General features: G+C 25.0%; 4 protein-coding genes across 4 annotated transcripts; 1 reads left to right on the forward strand and 3 right to left on the reverse strand.

The window, feature by feature from the left end:
* Positions 1-627: 627 nt before the first annotated feature.
* Positions 628-7,181, reverse strand: LOC126897207 (protein FAM91A1). The gene is made up of 15 exons (XM_050670622.1): positions 6,852-7,181; positions 6,671-6,755; positions 6,401-6,610; positions 6,143-6,327; positions 5,982-6,082; positions 5,754-5,913; positions 4,454-4,768; positions 3,678-3,994; positions 3,457-3,620; positions 3,010-3,158; positions 2,763-2,820; positions 2,549-2,683; positions 2,260-2,485; positions 1,263-1,332; positions 628-885 (listed from the first exon to the last, which is right to left on the reverse strand). Exons 1-15 carry the CDS (start codon positions 6,927-6,929, stop codon positions 778-780), a joined length of 2,361 nt encoding a protein of 786 aa, XP_050526579.1. The 5' UTR covers positions 6,930-7,181; the 3' UTR covers positions 628-777.
* Positions 7,182-9,006: 1,825 nt separating this feature from the next.
* On the reverse strand, positions 9,007-11,370 carry LOC126897226 (uncharacterized). Its single transcript, XM_050670654.1, has 4 exons — positions 11,205-11,370; positions 10,915-11,032; positions 10,775-10,858; positions 9,007-9,438 (listed from the first exon to the last, which is right to left on the reverse strand). The coding sequence occupies exons 1-4, from the start codon at positions 11,257-11,259 to the stop codon at positions 9,114-9,116; spliced, it is 582 nt and encodes a 193-aa protein (XP_050526611.1). The 5' UTR covers positions 11,260-11,370; the 3' UTR covers positions 9,007-9,113.
* Positions 11,371-11,468: 98 nt separating this feature from the next.
* Positions 11,469-13,285, forward strand: LOC126897215 (DNA-dependent metalloprotease dvc-1). Its single transcript, XM_050670631.1, has one exon. It carries the CDS (start codon positions 11,780-11,782, stop codon positions 13,142-13,144), a length of 1,365 nt encoding a protein of 454 aa, XP_050526588.1. The 5' UTR covers positions 11,469-11,779; the 3' UTR covers positions 13,145-13,285.
* Positions 13,286-13,764: 479 nt separating this feature from the next.
* Positions 13,765-22,157, reverse strand: LOC126895126 (prostaglandin G/H synthase 2-like). Its single transcript, XM_050666645.1, has 6 exons — positions 21,859-22,157; positions 21,667-21,780; positions 20,436-20,590; positions 17,695-17,950; positions 14,363-14,793; positions 13,765-14,300 (listed from the first exon to the last, which is right to left on the reverse strand). The coding sequence occupies exons 5-6, from the start codon at positions 14,737-14,739 to the stop codon at positions 13,781-13,783; spliced, it is 897 nt and encodes a 298-aa protein (XP_050522602.1). The 5' UTR covers positions 14,740-14,793; positions 17,695-17,950; positions 20,436-20,590; positions 21,667-21,780; positions 21,859-22,157; the 3' UTR covers positions 13,765-13,780.
* Between the last annotated feature and the right edge of the window lie 3,198 nt (positions 22,158-25,355).

Consider the following 25,355-nt stretch of genomic DNA (forward strand, 5'->3'; position numbering starts at 1 on the left):
GATGTAAGACAAAGGATTAAGTGTGGGTAGTTGAAGTGAAGAGAAATCTAGCATCAGATATTTTTTAATCATACGATGGTAATTTGCAGTAATGCACAATTTCTCTTGATAATTACATGATTTTTTTAAGGAATGTAAAACATAAGCTGCACTAACCTTAAAGTTAAAGAGGCCTTAGACAAATAATTTTTTAGTGTGAAAGTAGGTATAAAGTACACTGATGAGCAAAAAAAAAAAAATGTAAAAAAACTAACCATAAGGTTTTTTAATATATAGGACAAATGTTCCAATTAACCTATTCTGCAGATAGTGGTGGAGGTAAAGAAAATTTTTCTTAGTGTTAAAATTAGAGCGAACATTTTTATTTATAATCGCTTTCATTATTGTTGAATAATGGAACTGCCAGAATAATTCAGCCTAAAGGTGATGTGTAGTTGAATATACTACTGATCATCCTATAAAGTAAAAATAAATTGAAGCTGTGTTCTTTTGAAAAAAAGACAACTATTACAATTTATTACCAGAAATAAAACTTTTAACTTCAAAAAATAGCTCAACAAATCAGGGGCTAAGATGAAATGTTATTAAATGCCTAAATTACTAACTAATCATATAGTAAAAATCATATTATTTGTTAAGTAACAACAAAAATTTATTTTATTTTAACTAAATTAACAATAAGCCAATATTCACAAAACATATTTAATTTAATAAAAATATATATACATTTATCATATAAATTCAATTGTGTAAATTTCAATAGTAAAAGCTTTAAAGTTATTTCCAGACCGATAATTTTCCATTCTTAAACACTAAACAATCTACAGGCCATGCTATAGATGACTTGTCATATGATAAGAGTTCTTCCAGATCTTTGTCAGAATTCTTGAATTAAATAATAATATGTATCAATATTAAAATACTGAATTATTAAAACTATCATTATAGTAAATTTTATTGTGACTCATAATGTCTTTTCAAAAGTATAGGTTTATCTATTTTCAAAGACTCAAATCAAAGTTTTTTTATAAACAAATAATACCACAATAGCACACCTTAACAACCATGACAAATCATTCCTTATCACCCATTATTTTAATATCAAATAATAATAGCATTACAGACAAAATTTACAATAAATAAGTTTAAAATATATTGTAATAAATGGTTGTCTCTAAAAACCTAAATTTGAAGAAGATACAACAGTTCTTACCAAGAAATAAGTAAAAATAAAATAAAATAAATTAATTTTATTATCTCACTTTAAATAATTCTATAAATTCCATCAAGTCTTTTGCCAAAATCTCATTTGACTCTATAAGTTTTGCAACACTGAAAAAGAATGTATATTTATAATTTATTTTAAACAAATAGAAAAATTAAAAAATCTTACATGTTAAAGTAAACCATAGTTTTACATAGAAAAATAATTGTTACTATGGTAGACTTCATAGTTATAACTTTATAATTAATGTTTTTATCTTAATAAAAAAAAGTTATAACACATCTCTAAACAACCTATGTTTTATGAAAGATATAAAAATTCTATATGTTAATACTTAACCAATTTTTAGCATTTTAGAAAGAAATCACCTCTAAGTATATTCTAAAACTTAGATTCAATTTTTAATACAAAAAATGAAATATCCCTTAAATAAGTACTTCTACCTAATCCACAATAGCAAATGAATCATGAGATTAGAAATTATATGCATTTATAAATTTTTTTGAGTTTTTGTAAACAGAACATCATTCTGTACAATTTTTTATTAATTAACTTAAACACTAAGTAATGTGTTGTTATGAAGGTTATACATACTTTGTGGCGATAAGAAATATTTATCTTCCCCTAATATGAAAAATACTTCTATAATATTGTTTAATCCCATGACAAATTTGAACAAACATACGACCCTTTAAAATGGCTCAAACCAAATTTATCATTACATATAATTCCTAGCACTAATCATGAACATCAAGAATCATAAGGAAATAAAATTTTTTCTTTAAAAACAATGACATATCACCAATGCATATTTTTCCAAATAAATGATGTTACTACAGTGATGTCATTTCAATATTATTTAATATTTTTTGGTTGAGAGATGAAGGGGTTGAGATAATAGTAAGAAGAATCACCTAAAATTTTTGAGGACAAAAATAGCAAAAATTTTGAATATGAAAATGTCTATCTTGTGCACTATAAATGATACACATTTATCATATTAATATTAATATATAATATAAAAAGATACTTACTTTTCATCCTTCCACAATTGATTATCAACAACATAAGAACAAATTAATTGATTAACTTCAGTATTAAATAAAGGCAATCCAAAACAACAATCTAAAAGTGTCCATTTAGATGTATCATTAATTAACTCTAATGTCAATAAGTTTTTTGAACAAGATTTATTGGTTTGCTTATCTAATTCTTTATTTAAATTTTCTATATTATCAGTTTGCAATGTTTGTGTATTTGCTATAATAAATGCAAATAAATTAAAAAAAGCACTGAATATATTTTTATTTGTATAAACATTACAGGATGTTTCTTCAAATAACAACTTCTTTTCATGTTGAGCTGGCATAGTAACACATGTTATGTAACCACAACTATTATTAATATTCAATTCTTCTGTCAATTTTTCAATTGCTTCATGTTTGTACAAAATATTATCTAAAGATATATCACCAAAAATTTTATTGTTAAAAAAGTGTATAAGTAATAACTTAGTACTGATATGTAAATATATTACCATTTTTCAAACTATTAATTTTTGGAAATGGCAAGATACAGGTTGTTGGTGTACATGCCTAAAAACAATCCATTAAGTATTTTATGGAACTAGGAATTTTTTTTATGTCTTAAAGATAATAATGATAAATGATGCCTTTCAAATGACAGTTAAAAAGAGAATCAAAAAATAAAAAGATAAGTCTTAAATAAGGTTAATTTTTTATATTCTATCGTCTTCTAAATTGTTAAAAATAAGATGAACTCACTTGTATAAGTACTGGTGATTCTTTTAATGTATCATTAATAATGGTTAATAAATTTTCAATAGGAATAAAGTGTGAGTCATGCCCCCAAGTGGTAACCATTACTTTAGAACAATGCCTAAATATTTTTGGAACATTCCATAAACGAGTTCCTGATAAATAAAAAATACATTTTACCTATAGTTATATTAGATATAATAACCACATACTGTCGCTTAAGATGCAAGACCTCATATATCAACTTTTACAACTTTTCAGAAGAGCAAAAATCTTATTTATTACTAGTATATTTTAGTTAGCGGCTGTTTTGATTTTCAAATTTTTGACAAATAACGGGTTTTCTGATTGTTTTTCTCAGATAACCAATTGATTTCCCATAAATAATGATGCTAACTCAATTTAGCCAAAAAATAAGATATAAGGTGTTGCATTTTAAATAACAATATTTACCTCTAACTAATAATAGTGATGGTGGTCCATATGTTGTTTTATGATATAAATAAAGTTTAAACCAAACTGAATTCACTTCAGGTATTGGAGGTCCAATATGTGGCAATTTTGGAGAAGATAAAAGTGGAGTTTCTTTATTTAATGGTGCCATAGATAATAATAAGCTATTTTTTAATTGATATTAATTTTTTTTAACAAAGATTAATTAATCTAAGACTCACTTGTAATTTTTTTTTAAAAATCTAACACAAGTATCAGCAGATAATGACTTAAGACTTTCCCATCGAATGAGATCAAGTTTACCAAGACAATTTTTAGACCTTAAGCTTTTAACAGTACTTCTAAGTGTTATGGCATGTTCAAAATATCTTTTTGCTTCGCCTTCACTTTCACCAGCACTTGGAGTTTCACTTCCAAAGACATTATTACCAGCATTATAGCCCTCAGCTACTTTATCAAGTTCTTCTAAAAATGAATTTAAACCCTCATCTGTTAATTTCCCAGCTTCAAATAACGTAACTGCATGATCTTTAAGACTCTTAAACAAAAATATTAAATATTAGTTATTGAAAAATTATTTAAAGGTTTTTTAAAATTGTTCCCTCATTTTAAGGATTTAATACTTGTATTGAAGAGGTTAGAAGGGACAATGTGGCCGAGTCAGTAACGCGTCAGTGCTTGACGCGCACTGCCTCGGTTTAGAAACTCGGTCACGGATGGCTTCATTTGCAGAATGAAGGATCAGTTTGGTAACTGGAGTTACCATTCCTCTCTCCGGCGACAGACTAACCACCCGTCCTGGAGTATCAATGGTTTAGAAACCTCCTATCTTGGGGGAGGCTGCTATGGCCCTCAATGGGCTTATAATGCGTTAAAAAAAAAAAAAAATTGAAGAGGTTAGGAAAAGTGTGCAGATTGATACAATAAAATTGAACCTTTGAACTAAGTTTTGACATGTTCCCGACCAAGCAATACAAGTAGCATACTTTTAACTTACTGGGGAAAGGTTACCCATCATAAGGAAAGCTGTAAGAGTAGAATCAAATAAGAAAGCCATTCTTTTTTCTGTTATATTTTTATCTGGTAATAACTCATGATTATTAGTAATATTTGATACAAAAGATTTCGTATTTTGATCTGCCAACAAATTTTGAACATCATTAGTTTTAAACTTAGTTGAATTTTCAAATTTTAACCATGAAGAATGATTTTCACATTGCTTTGAGTTTTTCTTTTGAGCAATTTTGAGTCGACAAAATAAGGAAACAGCATTTTTAACAGATTCCAAATCAATTTCTAAGACTGTTGCCAACTAAAAAATAACATATTAGTAAAATTTTTAACAATCAAGCTTCATCAACATTAATTCACATAAAAATAAAATATTTTAAGATGTGATTAAAATTTTACATAATACAAAAGTAATTAAGATTACTTTTTAAATTAAATTTTATTTTGGTCATTTTTAAAAAAACATTACTCCCAGGATTTTTTCTTTTTTGAGATATTTTGAATTCCCAAAATTTTAGAAATAATTGGAAATTTCTACCTTAATTTTTTACAGTTCTCTATAAATAAAGAAATTCCGTCAAAAATTAAAAATTGTTAAGTTTTGACATTTTTAAAATTTTTTGAAAAATAAATAAATCAAAACAAATTTTTGTTTATTATATTTTAATTATAATATATTATAACTTATATTTATTTTATTTTAAGATCCTAGACAAGATATTTTTATCATCACTTAAATGTAAGGATGTATTACATGTGTGTGATTTAAGTTATTATAGTATTACTTGGTGTTCAAATATGGGGTTTTAATAAAAACTTTGCAAAAGTCATAGATTTAGGTAAATTATTACTGTCGAATACCTCATTATTACCAATAAAAAATGCTCTTTTTTGGTATATATTCTTAATTAAAAGAGGCAAATGATTTTTAGGGTACTGCAACTATTATTTTGGAGGTAATTTTGAAAAGATGTTATACTCCTATTTTTTTATTCAAAAAACACATTCCTGTTAAGATATTTACATCAAGTTTTTTGTCTAAAAAAAAAACAAAAGCATATTTTTAAGGAATTAAAACAAATTTTTAAATCATACGCACAAAATACACCCTTATGTGTATGTCATTATACAAATATCTTGTGTATATTCTCTAATAAAATAAAAATTATACTATATAATTACAAGATATTATAGTGTATTGATAAATTTAATTAATAATTACTATAATATACATGTATAAGTTTTTTGAAAATTACTAAAATAAGAAACACATTAAACATACCTACCTCAATAACTGATGTATGTTCATCAATGGAAACAAAAATTTTATACAGAAGATTCTCAAAATTATCACCAAGAACTCTATTCATGACAAAACCTCCAAGAGTTGACACTATAATATAATCATCATCATTTATAGGTACATTAAAGTATACAAGTCCTTTTCTATAAATTTTTATATATTTAAATGATTAATAATTATAAATTTATTATATACTAATTTTATATATTACTTATAAAGATTTTGAATTATATGATAATCTAATGTACCAGCCAATTGCTGCCCATTATCAATAATAAAATCAATTACTTTTTTTTCATTTTCATTGACTGCCTAAAAATTACATAATAAATCATAAATAAATGTTTATAATTTAATAGAATATTATTTAACCTTCATATCATCTTCATATAAACATCCGATATCAACCATCCACCAAGGATCAACATTGATATCTATTGGTTGAACTGGTAACATTGGTTTTATATCATTTTTCTTGCGAAAAAGTTTACTTTTTGATCTACATTGATTCATTAACTCTATATATTCATTACGTCCAATTCCTAATAGCCGTAAACCTAAATAATTTTGGTTTGTTAATGAGTTATAATTTTAATTATAACTTTAAAATACATAAATGGATATACAAACAATCGACAGCAGTAAAATTTGGTATAGAATCATAGCTTTTATCTGATTCCATAACATGAATAATTGTTGAAATATAAAATTGGAATGGAGTGATTCTTAAGCCTTTGACAATTACATCAGACAAATGATATGGATAAAGCATCAAATTTTCTCTACTATAAGTCATTAAATCCTCATAATAATTTTGCTCATTTTTTATCACAGTTTTGACTTAAACATAAATATTTAAAAATTTTATTATCTTTCAGAGAAACTTGAGAAACTATTTACCTAAGTTTCCTTTATAACGTATTTGATTTTTAATACTGAAGGTAGATATACATTTTTTATATTCTTTTACTGAATTACCAACATTCTGCAATCATACCATAATGAAATTTTACATAACATAATCTTTATTAATATTAATACTACAGCTTATCTTTAAAGAAACGAAAAAAAATTGTATTACTTGTTTTAGAGAATTTGGAAGTTTAACCCATGGAATATTTTGAGAAATGCATTTCTCCAATTCTTCATTCATTTTCATAAAATTACAATTAATTTAATGTAATTTATTAGTAACATTTAATAATTAATTCACCGCTAACTATTTATATAATTAAGTTATTAATGATAGAAATTCAAAAGACATGTTACTATTACAGATAAGATAAAACTTTATCTTATCTTATCTGTGGTACACTATATTTATATTATCACCTACCAGAATCGTATTATTATCATATTATTGTCATTAAAAAAAAGTTAAGGTAATATATTATAACAACAGAATAAAAAAGAATAAAGAGAAGGTTAAGATTAAGGCGTCTGAGTACCGACGGCGTTTTAGTAAAAAACAACCTGTTTTTCTTGGGTTACGGAGATTACCACGAACTGATAATGCTCCGACATTCATATACTCCGACACTGTAAAAAAATCCTCCGAATACATTTACTCCGACTACAATTACTACGAATACCTGGTTACAAAAATTTGGATTTTACTACGACGATAAATACTCCGAATAGGACTATTAATTGATGTTATTCTGAGATCTGTGATTCATGGTATATACATTGTCTAGACATATTTCAATAAATTTGGAAATAATTAAATTTATTATTATTATTAATCTAAAAAGAAAAATGAAATACAAAAATAGAAAAGTCAATTTTTTAACATGTTGAGCAAATATTTCAATAATATACAAAGAAATATTGTTAATTGTATTAAAATTTATAAATTAATATTATGAACTACTTATATCTTTAAAATTGTTAACTGAAAAACAGTATCTATTATTTTTGTTTTTTTAAGTTTTCCCTTCGTCATGTTTACACTGGTAGAAATTAGCTTGAAAATTTGGGTCCCCTTAAGAAATATTGTAAATTTCTTTTAATTTAATAAAAACATTTTTTTAATTTAAGTCAGTAAAATGTTGTAAGCAAAAAAATTGTACTTAATTTATGTGTAAATTTGCCTTTGAGACTAAAATCTTTTACTTTTTATTTAAATAGTTGTAAAGGGTTCCACCCTATATCTATACGATTTGGTTCTTTATTCAATGGCATACACGGAATTTCAGTTCGGGTAGGGCTTTCATTATTGGTTGATAATAGTTCTGTAGTGAGTTTTGCCTTCCACTATATAGCTGACCTAGTTGCGGTACGATAAAAACCCTAGAACCCTACCCCTGCGTAGTTACTTTATCTCCTTTTACATAATAAATATTTTACTACCCTTCAGATAAAAATTTATCGAATATTAAAATTATTATTACGAAATTATTTATACCATGGGTAATCAAGACCTTTAGCAATTTTCATTGTTATATAAGATCTAATTGGTTTTTAGAGTATTCTGGAGGAACATTGTCCCCTAGCCTAGTCTGACACTGCTCTCCTCTTGATCATGTCGTTAATCTTACTAATTTTTAATTAAAAATTTCCGTACAAATTTTTGAATACATATATATATATATTGTATATTTTACTAATTTTATAATTACTAAATTAAAAAAAACAAAGTATTTATTTTCATNTATTGTATATTTTACTAATTTTATAATTACTAAATTAAAAAAAACAAAGTATTTATTTTCATTATTTTGGTTTCCTAGCAACTGTATACCAAGTGTAACCAAACAAATTAAACTACTCATACTTAAGAACAAAATAACTTTTTAATTATGTAGTTAAATTTTATAATGGCTCCTTCATTATACTACCAAGTTGTGCTTTATTTTAATAATTATTATTTTTTTTTTTATTATTTGATTGAAATTTTTATTTATTTGTTGAAAATGGTTAAATTACCTTATCCTAGAAGTGTTTCAGTCATTGAATGGTTTATTTTTATTTTATTATATCCATTACAGACATGTAGAATAGCGTTGGGCAGTAAAGGAAATCTTACAGATAAAGCACCTCCAATAGTGATTTCATCTCTACTAAATTTATCAACAATTCTTGGCACATTTCATTTAATTCAATGGCAAACATATGTAATTTTTTTAGAAGTTATCATTGGAAGTATTGAGTTAACAATAGAAATACTATGTTTTGTACTAGGAGTAATACATTTGTTTACACAGAAATCAAATATGTATTGATAAAAACATTAATTAAAAAGATATAAAATTATTATAATTGTAATAAGGATACAAAAATTGTCTAAAATTACAATGAATATTTTATGATTCAAATTATAAAAATATTTTATTATACAAAATCAGAATTCAGATTCATCAGATGTTGTAGAACAAGAATCATTTTTATCAAAAGAAATCCCAACACCACTGTCTTCAATAATTTTTTGAATGAAATTTGCCTGTATTTTTTGTATTTCTTTATTAGCTCGTTCATTATAAGACTTTAATATGCTGTGAAGTTCAAAATTTGATCGTTTCATTAAAGTAGTATACAGTGTAAGTGTATGAACTTTTTTAACTAAAAATTTGTAATCTGGACAATCAATAAAAAAATCACGTTCAAAACTTGTCAGTTCATTATTAGCAGTTTCCCAATCAATTTCTTTTTTAGTATTGTGTAACTTTCTGTAAAAAACAATAGACTTCATAAATGGTGACTATCAGATATTAACAATTGTATTAAAATACAGAATTTTTTTTTCAAGTTAATACATGAAAAATTAAAATTTTGATGTTTTAATGATTACTTCTTTAAAATTTTTTTTATTTAAAGACTATTAACTACAACATAGCACATTTGTGGTATCAATATTAATAATGATATAGGAGAAGTGGATGTAACAGGCTGGTGCTGATCAGCTGTGTAAGACATGTGAAAAACAAGGATGACTGAAATTATGAGCGATATTTCAATGCAAATTAATTTTTTTGTGTTTTACTACTAATTTTTTTAAAATTATGACACAATAAGAAAAAAAATATAAATTAACTCTTTCCAACAATTTTTTTTATAAAATTAATATAATATCATGTTATAAAATATTAAAACTAACTACAATAAACACAAATTTATGACATTTACTTGATCTAACAATGTTTTAAAAGTTTGTTTAAGTATGTATCTCTAGAGTCATTATGTACAAATATTTAAGTATTATTTTCAATCAAATAAATTAACATTTAATGATTATATTTTGTATTTATAAAACAAATCTCTCTAGCTATTGAAGTTTTAATAGAAATTTTCTGAGTTTATTTTTAGTTTTTGTTTTTAAACTTTATTTATTTCTATTACACAATCTGCTGCTAAATATGGTTTCTTTACCCACAAAGTCAAATTTAAACAATTAAAGGTATTTAAAACTATTTTTAAAAATGTTAACCTTTAAATTTAAATTTGATAGAATATTCTATTCATCTTATAATCCACTATTATTATATTAAAAAATCTTGTAATGGAGTACTTGAAAATTTAAATGTGATTATAATTTTTTATTTAACTTGTTAAATTACTACTATATTCCATTACTTATTTTATTTTATGTGTTTTACATTATAAAACTATTGATTTAACATTTATATAATTATTAAAAATGTTGTTAATTTTACATTATATTTTGTATAGTGCACTTGTCCTATGTAAATAAATAATAAATAATGTTCTAATAACTTTAAAATAGTATTATGAAAAAAAAAAATATTATCTGACTTAAATCTATCAATTAAAAAATTTATTTAATTCTATTAATTAAAAACTTAATAAATTCATAAGTTTTACTCCCAATTTATATATCATAAATCAAAAATCTAAAAATTTTTGGCTTTATTTTTAATATTCAAATTTCTTCCTCGAGAAATACATCAATTTAAAAAATTAAGCATAGTGACAATATTTTTTTGTAATCTGATAATAATATTTGAGTTAAACAAATTATTCCATAATTTTATGATAGGTACATACTCTTTTAAACAAATTCTTTCTTCATGTTTACTTGCAATTAATTTTGGAAGTTCATTCTTTTTTAGCTTGAAATTGTCAGTAAATCTTGTAAAAATAAAATAAAATGTATTTTTTTAATTATTTGTTTTAAGCAAACTTACTCAGATATTGTTTCTCTGTAAGATCCCCCAAATAGTTTAGAATTTGATATAATGTTTTCTTTTTCTTCTTCGACCCAAGAAACATTTCGAAATAGTTCTAATTGGTCTTCATTTAATTCTTAAAAAATAATTATTAAGTACTATACTTAAATTCTAATTTATTAATAACTAACAAATAATTTATAGTAAAATAAAAGTTATAAACACATCAATTGATCTTAAAATACGAGTATAAGTAAGGTACCCTAAAATTAAGGTATAAAATTAACTATACAGACATTTTTTCTTACCTTCAACTAGTTTAGGAAAAAAACTTGATCTGCGCCGTTTACGTTCTTCAGCCATGATAAATATTACTATTAATTATGAAAAGAATGTAAAGAAAATTTAGTATTATTTTATAAGAAAATAAAAACTTCTGGAAGTCTTGTAATCAGTTTACTTTGAAATAAAATAACGAATAAATTTTTTTGCCGCTTATCAATTTAGCAGTTGATTTTCAAGGCCATATATTTAAAATAACGTAATGAAGAGCTTAGTTGAATATTTATAGATATTTGAGCTTAATATTATCAGAAATTGATGTTACTTCGGAACGCTAAGATCATATTATTTGAATTGTTTTATAATAATATGTTAAGATTAATAAATATTATAATTTAGATTGGATCTGTAATTAACTTCAATATTGTTATTGTCCTTGTCAAAATCTGCCAACATAATTATCACAACTAAGTGGATAATACGATTCAATTAATCGACTTTGTTTAATAATATAATAATCAGTATTTTCGAAATCACACCATCTATTGAAAAGATTTTGTAAGTAAGAAATTTTCATTTTTTTAAATTATGTTGAATTAAAATGGATAAAAGTTCCGATTATTGGATTGCTTTACAACTTCAAAGTGAACTAATTGATCTTACAAACATTGAAAATGTTTGTCAAATAGATTTAACGCAGTCGTCTTCCTATGAAACAATTGATTTAACTGAGTACAATGATAATCACAATATTAATGAACAAAAACGCAAGTCAAATAGTTCATCTTCACAAATCATTAAAAAAACATGTTTAAACGCTACTCAAAGTATTGTAGATTCTTCATGGGAAACTATAGATCCCAATCCTGATGTACATGGTTTATTTTTAGCTTTTAATCGTCAGTACTTTTGGAATAGTCTAGATTCTGTTTCAGTAAAATGGAATAATAGAATGACAGTTTGTGCTGGATTGTGTAGGTATCAATATGGCCAATGCTCTATAAGCTTAAGTGAACCATTATTAAAATTACGCCCACGCAAAGACGTAGTTGAAACATTATTACATGAAATGATTCATGCATATTTATTTCTTACTAAAAATTCTGATCATAAAGATAGAGATGGACATGGGTCTGAATTTTGTAAACATATGTATCGTATCAATAAAAGTGCTGGTACTAGTATATCTATTTATCATAATTTCCATGAAGAGGTTAAATTGTACAGACAACATTGGTGGAAATGTAACGGACCATGTCAAAATCACCCACCTTTTTATGGCTATGTTAAAAGAAGTATAAATCGTACACCTAGTATTAATGATGTATGGTGGACTAACCATCAAGCTACGTGTGGTGGTTCTTTTATAAAAATTAAAGAACCTGAAGGATATGGTGAAAAAAAAAAAAAAAAGGTTACAATTACTGAAAGCAAATCAGTCAATAAAATTACTAATTTTATTAAAATTTTAAAACCACCTGCTGAAAACTTGGTTGTGAAAAATGAAAATAATCATCATAATGAAGAAGAAAAAGATGATACAACTTTATGTCCAGTTTGTAATGAAACAGTTTTTTCAGATTGGTTAAATATACATTTACAAAATTGTAGCAGTCTTAAAGAATTGTTTGATAGTGAAATTGAAGATAGTTGTCGTTGTGCAGTTTGTAATGAAGAAGTTGAAAGATCATTAATGGAAGAACATTTAAATGTTTGTAAAAACTTAAATAATGTTTTTAACAATAAACTAATTGATGTCAGTGATGAGAAAGATTCTGTAAATTGTCCTAAGTGCAATAAAGTTGTTCAAGAAAAATATATCAATGAACATTTAGATATTTGTATAGATAAAGAATCTCCAAAAAATATTGATGAAAAAAAAATAATATGTCCATGCTGTGAACAAAATTTTACCAATGTAATTGAATTAGATGACCATATTGATGGTTGTTTGATGGAAAATTAATGACTTTATTGTTTATATTTAATTCTTAAAAAAAAATATTTACTTATTATTTTTTAAATATATATTTACCAAAATTTGTTATTTATGTTTACTAATTTATAAAAAAATACAATAAAAAGAAAGACATTCCTAGATATTTTATTTTTATGTTTTTTCTTTTTTTAAAGAGATATTTATAGTTAAAGCAATACTTTATATCTGTGATTGATACATTTTAGAGTTTTTATGATTAACTATTAGACATTGTCTAAAGTTAAAGTTAAAAGAAAATATATATGTATTTATATACAAGTGTTTGGTTTATCACTAACCACTTGATTACTTACATAATAAATACAATAATGGGAAAAAAATTTTGGTTTTTTTAATTTCATATATTTCTTAATTTATTAACTATAATTTACACTTTAGAATCATTCCTTTTGACTTGCAGAGGTGTCGACTTTATTTTTTTAAATGGTAACGTACATAATTTACTTGTTAATTTAATAGAAAATTACTTATTCAATAATAAAAATGAATTCTCAGTAATTAAATGTTCTACTTTTTAGCTGTAGTTTTAATAATTTAAATGTTTTAAATTTTCTGCAACAAAAAAACAATTGTACTTTTATATTTTTTATTAGTAGAAATTAACTACATTGATTTTAACTTAACATCAAAACTTTTACATTGATCTATTAAATTATAACAAATTAATTTTTTAATAGTAGCTGTTTTTACTATTTCAAATCCTTCATCACCACCAAAGGTGTCTTGTTTCCACCAACTTTCGCTTCCAATTGGACTGGATAAAATTGCAGTCATTATCAAGTTGTTTGAAATAGCCATATTAGTGGAAGATACTACCCCATTTTTATGTTTTTCCACCAACATTCCTGGTATTAACTCAACGTTTTCAATGTCTTCGTATAAGTTTTTTAGTTGAACAGCTAGTTTTTTATCTTTAGTTAAAGAATAAAAGTTATTATATGGCACTAAACCTAAGTGCCTTCGATAATTATTAAAACTTTGAAACTTTTTTTCTCTAGAAAGCTTTAACATCACTTTAGTTAGTGGCTCTGTTGCAGGGCCGTCATTATTACTCGTAATCATGCCCATTTTTTGACTTATCATTAATTGAATTATGTTGCTTAATCCATCAACAAAGAGTTGTCTTAAATTTAAATAATAATTATTAAACTATATTACTTTATTTTTCATTTTATAAATTTTTACCGATTATTACCAAATAGTAATGAACTGAGACTTGTAAGATTTAGTTTATCGGGTAGGCTAGATGGCCACATAGTAGCAAAAAGTAATTCATCTGGAGAATTGATTCCATTTGCAAGAGGAATAGATACACTAGTTTGTAAAATTTCCGGCTCATAACGTAGTTTTAATGAATACTTTGTATGAGCATTCATTATTTCATTTGACATGATGGATATCATTTCGCCAATAACAATCAATTTACTAGTATCATATAAACGTTCATCCGACCATTGAGGACACTTTTTAAATAATATATTACACACACGATTGTGTTCGCGAATCCAAAGAGTTGACATGACAAATAAAAGTGGGTTCATACTTAACAATGGATGACCCATTGCCCATTTTGGATCTTGATTCTTAAAGTCATTAGAATGTACGATTCTATCAAACTAATATACATTTTAAAGGTAAATATTCTGGGGTGATATTAATATTTTATAAAATTTAGACTCTTAGACAAGAATACAATTTTTAGACCTTACTTTGATTGTTTTATGGCTTTTGAGTTAAATATTTTTTAGTTTTTATTAATATTTTTAATTTTAAATAAAATTAGCCATAAGTGATCAATTTTTATTATACACTTATTTTAGAATTTCTTTTTATGATATGATGTTTATGAATTTAATACTGATACCCCCGTAAGATTGGACATGTAGGTTCTTTTTAGTTACGCTATTATGTTTGGAGACACGTCAAAAGTGATGTAATTTTGATAGGGATGGGCCATTTTGTTATTAGGCCAGTCAACGAAGAAAAAATGGCGGAAAACAATCCCAACCAAATTTTTTTTTTTTTTTAAAGTTGAATTAAGATATGTATAATGACATACTAAAAGTCCTCATCGATTAGATGAGCTTTTTTTTACAGCCTCGCAAAAGTTCAAAAATATGAGCTTTTTTAATTTTCTCAAAAAATATTTAACTTACAAAAAAAAGTTTCATACAAAAGTTATTTAAAAAACAATTTTAAACAAAAAAGGTATCTTATATTTTTTTATTTAAACAAATATTTTTCGAGTTACATTACATTTAATATGAGTATTAAAATATATTTTCCAATTTTTTAGCTTCGATGCGAAGCTGAGAAGGTATTGGTTTTACTAAGATGTGTTTTTTTTTTTTTTTGTGTCTGTTACCACTTTTTCTCAGCTCTCACCGAACCGATTTCTTTCAATGATACGTCAAAAGATCACAAATCGTATCTAGTCGAAGACATTACCCTTAAAAATTGAAAAAAATTCCCTCGTTCCCCGTAAAAGGGGGAAACCTCCAAAAAAATTACAAATTTAAAAATCGCTAATTTTCGAAATTTTTTCAATTTTTTTTACTTAAAAGTGCCATAACTTTTTCAAAAATAAACATATCAATATAATTCTTTTTTATATAGATGCATAATATCATTACCTTTCATTTGGTATATTTTTTTCATAAATTTAACCCTTAACCTGCCCACAAGGGGGGATTTAAAATGACAACTTTTTCACAAAAAATTAATTTTTTTAACTTAAATTTTGAAAATGTTCCGGAAGGTCTGACACTTTTATATATATCTTAAATTAAAGCTAATGTAATATGCTTTATCATGAAAAAAAAAAATTTCGGACTTTATCTTATCTTCATGGTGAAAATGGCTACCGAATGCTATTTTTGTGTGAAAATTTTCGATTTTGTATTTTCCATTTTTAACTTTATTATGCTATAACTTTTTGAAAAATGTATGAATCATTACAATTTTTTTATGAGAAGTAGTATTTATATAGATCTTTCATTCGACATACTGTTTTTTTAAATCGGACCATTTCCCTAAATACAGGGGGGATTCAAAACATAAAAATGCATATAGAAAGTAGAACTTTTTCAACGTAACTTTTGAAAGTGTTCCGGAAGGTCTGACACTTTTATATATATCTTAAATTAAAGCTAATGTAATATACTTTATAATGGTAAAAAAAAATTTCGGACTTTATTTTATCTTCATGGTGAAAACAGACATTAAACTTAATAAAAAAAATACGATTTTTGTAAAAAAATTCTTTTTTATATTTTTAACTTTATAATGCTATAACTTCTCGAAAGATGTATGGATCAATATAATTCCGATTCTTCTCTCCTCATAACTCATCTAAGTCTATTTTCTCTCATCTTAACCACGATTGACGCTACACCTATACACCCTCTTATATGCTCGTTCTTTATTCTATCTTTTCAAGTTACTCCACTCATCCATCTAAGCATTCTCATCTCTACTACACTCATTCTCTGCTCTACTCTCTTATCAAACGCCCAACACTGTAAACCATACATCATAGCTAATCTCACTACATGGTTGTAAAATTTACCTTTTAGCCTCATTGGAATTCTTTTATCGCATAAGACACCAGACGCTTCTCTCTACTTCAACCACCCGCACTTAATCCTGTGTCTAAGAGACAAAGAGCGGTGGTATTGACGAGATTGTAAGACATAAGATACCTTATGTAAGATATAAGATACCTTTTTTGTTTAAAATTGTTTTTTAAATAACTTTTGTATGAAACTTTTTTTTGTAAGTTAAATGTTTTTTGAGAAAATTAAATAAGCTCATATTTTTGAACTTTTGCGAGGCTGTAAAAAAAAGCTCATCCAATCGATGAGGACTTTTAGTATGTCATTATACATATCTTAATTCAACTTTAAACAAAAAAAAATTTGGTTGGGAATTTTTTCCGCCATTCGCCAAAATTACTCCTTCGTTGATTATATGCATATATGCTATGGCAATACAACAGATTTTTAATAGAAAAATAATTTTTCTTAAAGTTGTTTAAATTCCATCCTTTAAACTTTTTAATAATAGCATACTTATTTAACTATATTAGGTATGAGAAAATGTTTAATATTAACTATAAAAGGTTTAATTAAGTAAATGTCTGATCGATAAATTTTGAATTAGTAAATTGGAAGTTAAATTTGCATACAGAGTGTGGATGGGAGTCATGATTATTTTTATTAATAAGTATCTTTCAATTGCAATGAAGTATGAATATAAGGGAAAGGCCATTGGAGCATTTCCTTGCATCAATAAATGTTGATATTAAATATAGAACAGTTACATCACTAATTCATGTTACATTATGTGATAAATAAAAGCCGAAAATGTTATTAAAATAATTCTTATTTTACAAAAAATTGAGTTATTGGTAATATATTTTCCTTGTTCTTATAACAAATTATGTTACTTATTTTTTTATATTTAATAAATTTAAAATAAAAAAATCATGTAAATTCTATGACATATTTTGGCTTTACCTTATGTATATTGAAAGTGCTTGATTTAGTATGCTTTTGGGTTTTTATACATATATGTATGAAATTAAAATCTCACCCAATAATTATTAGAATCATATTTGTTTGAAGGATAGACCATATGAACATTTTTAACTGATGATAAATATGGAGGATAATGTTCTCCATTAAAATGTTCGGTTTTCAATTTTCCTTTAGTAAAACTTCTCAACTGCTTCATTGTATTATCATTGGATCCGTATAATTGAGAAGCAGTTACCTGAAAATAAATATAAGAGCAACCACAATTCATTTATTGACAGATCTGTATTTTTCAACAATTTTATTTTAATGATACTTTATCTTAAAAATACTTCTATGAATTAATTTGTTTACAACTATAATTTTTAAGGACGTTATAGACATTATTGGAGATGTTTTGTCTGAATCACGCTTTTACTTATGCCTATGCTATACAGGCGTAGTATCGGTTCTGGTTATTATGGAGCTCAATGCTAAAACATTTTTGTGGGACCTTTTTTTGATTTTTAACTACGCTTAAAAAGGCCTCCCTTTTAATATAGGACTATAGACAAGTGATGGCCTTGTTCTTTTCCCGGGCCTGTATAAATGAACCTCAATAACCCGGCACATGTAGTGATTCGACTCTTTTTCAATGATCATTGAAAGTATCCTACAGGCTTGGTGTAGTACCGACTGCAATCGACGCCTTAGCGCTGATGTTCAGCTGCACTGTTTGCTGTTAACTCCCGGATGGGTGACTATATCGGAACTTTAATAGTGACACTTAACCTTGCTCCCTTAATGGTTCCATTAACCATTATGGGATTTTGTTAACACGACAGCCGGTGTAAAAATCCTGTCAAATCAAAAGAACCGACCACAAATCATTAGGGAAGATGATGATTGAAAGAGCTCTGCCATTATTATTAAATATAAGCCCGTTTCCGTGGTATCTATGGGTTCTAAACATCTTTTCTAATTTTTTAACTTCGATGCGAAGCTGAGAAGGTATTGGTTTTATTATGATGTGTGTTTTTTTTTTTTGTGTCTGTTACCACTTTTTCTCAGCTCACACCGAACGGATTTCTTTCAACGATACATCAAAAGATCACATATCGTATCTAGTTGAAGACATTATCCTCAAAAATTGAAAAAATTTCCTTCGTTCCCTGTAAATGATGAAATCTCCAAAAAAATTACAAATTTTATAAATCACAAATTTTCGAAATTTTTCTTCTTAAAACTGCCATAACTTTTTCCATAATATAAATTTAACCCTTTACCTGTTCACAGGGAGGGATTTAAAATGACAACTTTTTCACAAAAAATTAACTTTTGAAAGTGTTCCAGAAGGTCTGACACTTTTATATATATCTTAAATTAAAGCTAATGTAATGTAATTTATTATGGAAAAAAAAATTTGACCTCTGGACTTGTCTTCGTAGTGAAAATGGTCACCGAATGCTAATTTTGTGTGAAAATTCTCGATTTTATATTTTACATTTTTTACTATAAAATGCTATAACTTTTTAAAAAATGTATGGATCAGTACAATTTTTTCATGATAAGTAGTATTTATATACACCTTTCATTCGACATACTTTTTTTTTTTAAATCGGACTGTTTTCCTATATACAGGGGGGGTTGAAATCTGAATAATGCATATAGAAAGTAGAACTTTTTCAACTTACCATTTGAAAGTGTTCCGGAAGGTCTAACACTTTTATATATATCTTAAATTAAAGGTAGTGTAATATACTTTATTATGGAAAAAAAAATTTCGGACTTTATTTTGTCTTCATGGTAAAAATAGACATCAAAGTTAATAAAAAAATTACAATTTTTGTAAAATAATTTTTTTTTATTTTTTTAACTTAATAATGATATAACTTTTTTGTCTTCACGGTGAAAATGGCTACCGAATGCTATTTTTGTGTGAAAATCCTCGATTTTATTTTTTATATTTTTAACTTTATAATGCTATAAATTATTGAAAAATGTATGAATCAACACAATTTTTTTATGAGAAATAATATTTTTTAATAATCTTTTTTTCATTTGACATTCTTTATCTTAATCAAGATATTAATAAGGAACTAGCAGATCATGTAGCTTTTGGAATAATACACAAATTTTTTAAATTTTAACACTATCTAAAGATTTGCGTCGAAGCGTTTTTTTTTGATAGTGATTTTGGTCACTGTCAGATATCATTATACTTGATCCAACAATGCCACGTCACTACTGTGCTGTGACCCCCCTGTCCTAGGTTTTTTCTAATTATACTATTGTTATGAAGTTTTTTAAATTGTATTGTATGAAGATTGTATAATTTTCTTTTAGCCATTTGAATAAAATCAACGAGCTTAGATCTAAAAGAGCTAATATAGAAAAAAAATTTTCTATTTTTTAAATAATTATTAAAGTAAAATTAGAAATGGTAACGATATGTTTTTGCTTAAATAAAAACTCTACTTATTTCCAAGGAAATTTAAATCACTTTGCTAACATCATTAACTTTTTTACAAAATTTATTTTAAAAACTAAAAATTCATTTTTTAATTTTTTTACATTAGCTCTTTAATATTCAAACTTTAGATATAATTCGGGTAGTACAGCATTACTATGGTCCTGTATGTCGCCGAATTATCCAGATTATACATACATTCTTTAATTTATTTCCAAAGATATAAAACTAAAGATAGATGAAGATGATTTGTAAATATTTAGCTTTTCAATACCTCTAGTTTTGAGTCTGTGTTAAAAAATTGTAGAACAAAGTATTGATAAAATGAAAAAAATAATAAGTTCGTATTCTCTGGATTAGGAATAAACTTCATTTGAGACCTTTGAAATAGTGTTGTGTGTAATATAGACAGTTGTGGCATCTTTTGGCCTAAAAAGTAACCCAACAAAAATAAAAACCAAAGATCATTACTATTATCTAAATTAAATGATCAGTAAAAATTATCTATGGACATAATAACTATAAAAATATTGCCATTTATTATTTTTTAGAAAACTGATCATAAACGCATGTTGCATACATTGTACTCTAGCATTTTTAAAAAGAAATGGTTTGGACATAAGAACGATGAATAATCGGATGAAACTATATGTTATCATATGAAACTTAAGTTTCATATAGTAATTACTTCAATGAGTGGTGGTTAAACTATTTTTCCATTAGAGGGGATACCTTTTTGATACAAATCACTTTAGGAGCTTTGACCTTATATCACAGAGCTTTTTCATTTGTATTACTATACCAAAATGATACTATAAATTATTAGATATACATAAATGACTTCTTAATAAGCCTATTTTAAATATTTAATTTATTTTATAACTATCCCCGTTGAATTTATCTACGTATATATATTTTTTTTTATTAGCTTTCAATACAAAGTATTATTATAGCTTAACAATTAAATAAAATGAGAAAAGAAAAATCTACGTATATATAATAATAAAAAATTTCATTTTCTTAATGTAAGAATAATAAGTTTATGATATAAAATGTGCTCAATATAATTTAAATAGAATTATCATACTTTATATTTACATACATATTTCATCATATTTATCTATCATACATAATTTATATTTTTATATTTTAACTTTCATTAAGTATTCTATATAAAAGTTATACTAAAATGTCAAAAATATAGCCATAAAAAAAAAACAAAATCCTCGTGATATGTTAGGATTATTACGAAAATTAATTTAATTTCATAATCACTTTATTTTTAATTTTTGTTAGTCCAATATATAGACTGGTCTTATAATCTTAAGATTATGCAACGACTTATTTTTAATCAAGTCTATTCATTTGTCTTTTAGCTATGGTAATTTCAAAATTGTTTTAGCCAAGAAAGTTTACCACGCTAATGGTAAATAGAATAACCAAAAAGATTTTATCATACATAATATAATATGACAAATGTAATAATGATTTAAAAAATAACATACTTGTGTTCGAAGGTGGAAGAAGCCTTGAATATGGTGTTCCATATCCAGAATTAATACTTAAATAATTTTTTGATCCGAAATAAAATACTAATTTGGTACCTTGTTTGAGATGAACTAAGTTTTTAGTTAAATTAATAGTTAATTTTACTAATTACTTTAACTAAAATTTTATTTTAATTGAAAAATACATACACTTGTATAAATTTTTTAGTTGATATTTGTATGTAAATGGTATAAAAAACCATACATTTCTTGGTTCACCTCTGATTAAATCTGTATTTTTATTATAATTCACTCCTAAAATTGACCTTATTTTATCCGCCTGTTCTGGTTCTAATAATGTGTAATCTAAAATATATACGTGTTTGTATGCTTAAACTAAAGTATAATAGTATAGAAGATGTGACAAAATGAATATTAAGGGTAAAATTTAAAACACTACAGTTAGTTAAATACCAAAAGTAATATACAAATGCACATTGCTCGTTATAACTGACATAAAACCAAATGATAATAGGTAAATAATAATATTCTCCAAAGTTACCATTACATATTAGTAAACTTAGGTCAACACACAGGAGCACGTACGTTTGTTTGTTTACAATTGGATAATGGCCTCGTTTCGCGCTATGATTTAAAATATATTTTTTCATTAAATTAAAAATTTGAGTAGTTCAATGTGTCATCAAAATTATAACTTATCATGAGAATACCGAGATCATGGTTGTAGAAACTGTAATTATAACTGTCTGTGAGAGTATGATAAACCATAACATCTTTTCTAAGTGGACTTAATGATTAAAAAGTGCCTAAAAGTCTGGATAATCTCAAGTGATTGAGAACAAATTTCCATCAATATAGTTTTTTATACAAAATATTTAAAAAAACACTAAAGTTATCTTTTAGGTTTCTTTTAAAATACTTATTATTGAATTTACTTATTATTGCATTTGTGTTTTTTTCAAGAAATTTTATAATTGCGTATGATAATATCAATAGAATTACTGAACGTTTTACTGAAAAAGTGCAAACAAAAAGTAGAATTAATAACTTAATAAAGAGTAAAGTCAATTTATAGAGTGTAAGTCAACATTTTTACATATTAGTTGTTTAATTATAATAAATGAATTGCAAAATACTTACGATGAAAAAAATGAATGATTAATATAGTGTTAAATCTACTTAAAATAGTTGAAATAACTAAATAAATGGTTGGATTAACCAAATAATCAGTTATTCCAACTGTTCTAATTACAGTTGCAACTATATAAACCGTTTATATGGTAGTTCCAACCGCATTTTATACGTGTATGGGTGAAAAAATTTCAATTGAATTATAAAATAAATACAAATTGGTGTTTTCTCCGTCTTCAAACAATATAGTTATCCGTCATGAAAATGATTAAAAAGATTTTAAAAATAAAAGTTCACATCTATATTCACACAACCCATCAAGTTTGTATATATTTAATATGTTTTATTTATTATTACTTACCAGCATATTTTAGCATAAAGTTCTTTATGTAATACATTTTAAGAAATAGTAACTAATTTAAATTAAAAACATTTTTTTAAATTAATTGTATTCATTTAAAATAAAGAAAACAATTGTTACTAAGGAAACGAATTCCAGATATATTTATTAATGTATTTATTTATCTGGAATATATAAATAAATATATATATATATACATAGTTGTAAAAAATACTTTTAAAAAGTATTTTAAATAATATTCAAATATTTAAAAAAAAATGTATTTAAAATACTATTTGAATACTTTTCATACAAAAGTATTTGAGTAATACTCAATTACTTTACAAAAGTATTTCAAATACTAAGAATATAATTAAAAAATAATAATAATGTTTTTATTTTAACTAAGAGCAAAAGGTTCCACCTAAATAATTACCAAGAGGGTAATTTGAGTCAAATATTGAGTACTCTTAAATTAAGAGAACTCATTTATTATTTTCGATATTTTTTGTTAGAGGTAAATAAAATTAATTATTGGAGACTAATCAGTGAAAAAAATAAATATTAGTACACGTGTAAAAACCTGTAAAGTATGTCTTATTGACAATAGAGTAAATCATTTGAACCTGCAATAGGCTATTGTACGTTCAACTGATGTATTAAAAATAGATGTATACATAATAGCATTTAGATAAGCACAATAATTATGTTATACTATAATGTAACATATAAAATAACAGAGAATTATTCTCAATTTTCATTTTGACTGAGTTTAATTTGCTTGCTGTGTTATGGTTAGCAAATTAAAAAAAAAAAAGTATATTAATAGTACTGAATATTAAACAGTATTAAATACTAAATAATTGTATTTAAAATACTACTCAGATACTTTTTATTAAATGTATTTAAAAATACTATTCAATACCAATGAAAGTATTTGAATACTTTTATTCAAATACATTTACTCAAATGCTTTACGCCTTTGTATATATATATACAGAGTGATCGATTAAGGATAAAACACTCATATTATTGAAAACCATTGAAAGCTTAAAATTTCCCTAATGGAAAAATTGTTTCTTTAAAAAATTCTACAATGTTTAATGTAAAAGTTAAATACAAAAATTATTAAAAGTGAAAACATATAACTATATGTTTAATTGCACCTATCTTCTCAGTACTCTGTAAGTTATCAGTTTAATGATTATTGGGCTACTGTGATACAGTATAGTAACACAGTGGGCCGGTCGGTTTCTGCTTTAAATTATTAACTTAGGTTCGTGCCAAAAAAAAATTTTGTTCATTTCATCTTTTTACATGATGGTGATTTTTTTTAATATTATTTCATTTTATACTTTCAGTTCATTTTATTTTAATAGATTACAATTATTTCATAAATATGATCCATTCCCACTGTGATCCGGATTAAGAAAATAATATAATGGAGAATGCACGTATACACATTTTCCCGTTATCTTTAATATTTAAAAAGATACACGCAAAAAACTATACAGTTTCAGTAAATAAGGAAATAGGTTTCTATTGTTTATAACAATTGACCTGTTTCCTACGTTTTAAACGCTGTATTTCTATCTCTTTAAGACAAATGAAAAAGTTGCCTATAATATTTAACGTTGATAATGATTACTTTATTCCCGCAATGTGTATCTGCGATTTTTTTTGCGGCTTTTTGAGTTAAATATTTTTTAGTCTTAAATTAATAATATTTTAAATATAGTTTTAATTTTAAATAAAATTCAAAATTTACAACAATTTTTAATTTACTACATAGAACAAAATGAAAGGTACGGACCTTCAAGTTTTAAAAGATGGTCAAATAACGATCACTCTTTATAATTTATCTAATATAATTAATAATTACACTAATGTAACTCCCATTTTGTCATTTATCAACTCTTATGACATGAACAATTCCATCCAATATTAAGTTCATTGCATGTGCTAAGGTCGTAAATAGTATGGTTTGGAAAAAATACCCTGTCCCTAATGTAAAAAAACATTGAAGTACATGTGCATCTATCCATATTTGTCTATTGGGTCAATCCATGCCAAATCATCCAGAAGTGGTTGCACGACCACCTCACTTTTTTTTCAAACTTCAAAATTGTATAGTATATATTAAACAAATATAACTAGAGAATTAAAAACAATTTTTTTTTAAAATTAGTTCCCCAACAAAAATAATGCACTTAGA

Source organism: Daktulosphaira vitifoliae, unplaced genomic scaffold (assembly GCF_025091365.1).
Source record: "Daktulosphaira vitifoliae isolate Bord-2020 unplaced genomic scaffold, ASM2509136v1 Scaffold_1, whole genome shotgun sequence".
NCBI lineage: Eukaryota > Metazoa > Arthropoda > Insecta > Hemiptera > Phylloxeridae > Daktulosphaira > Daktulosphaira vitifoliae.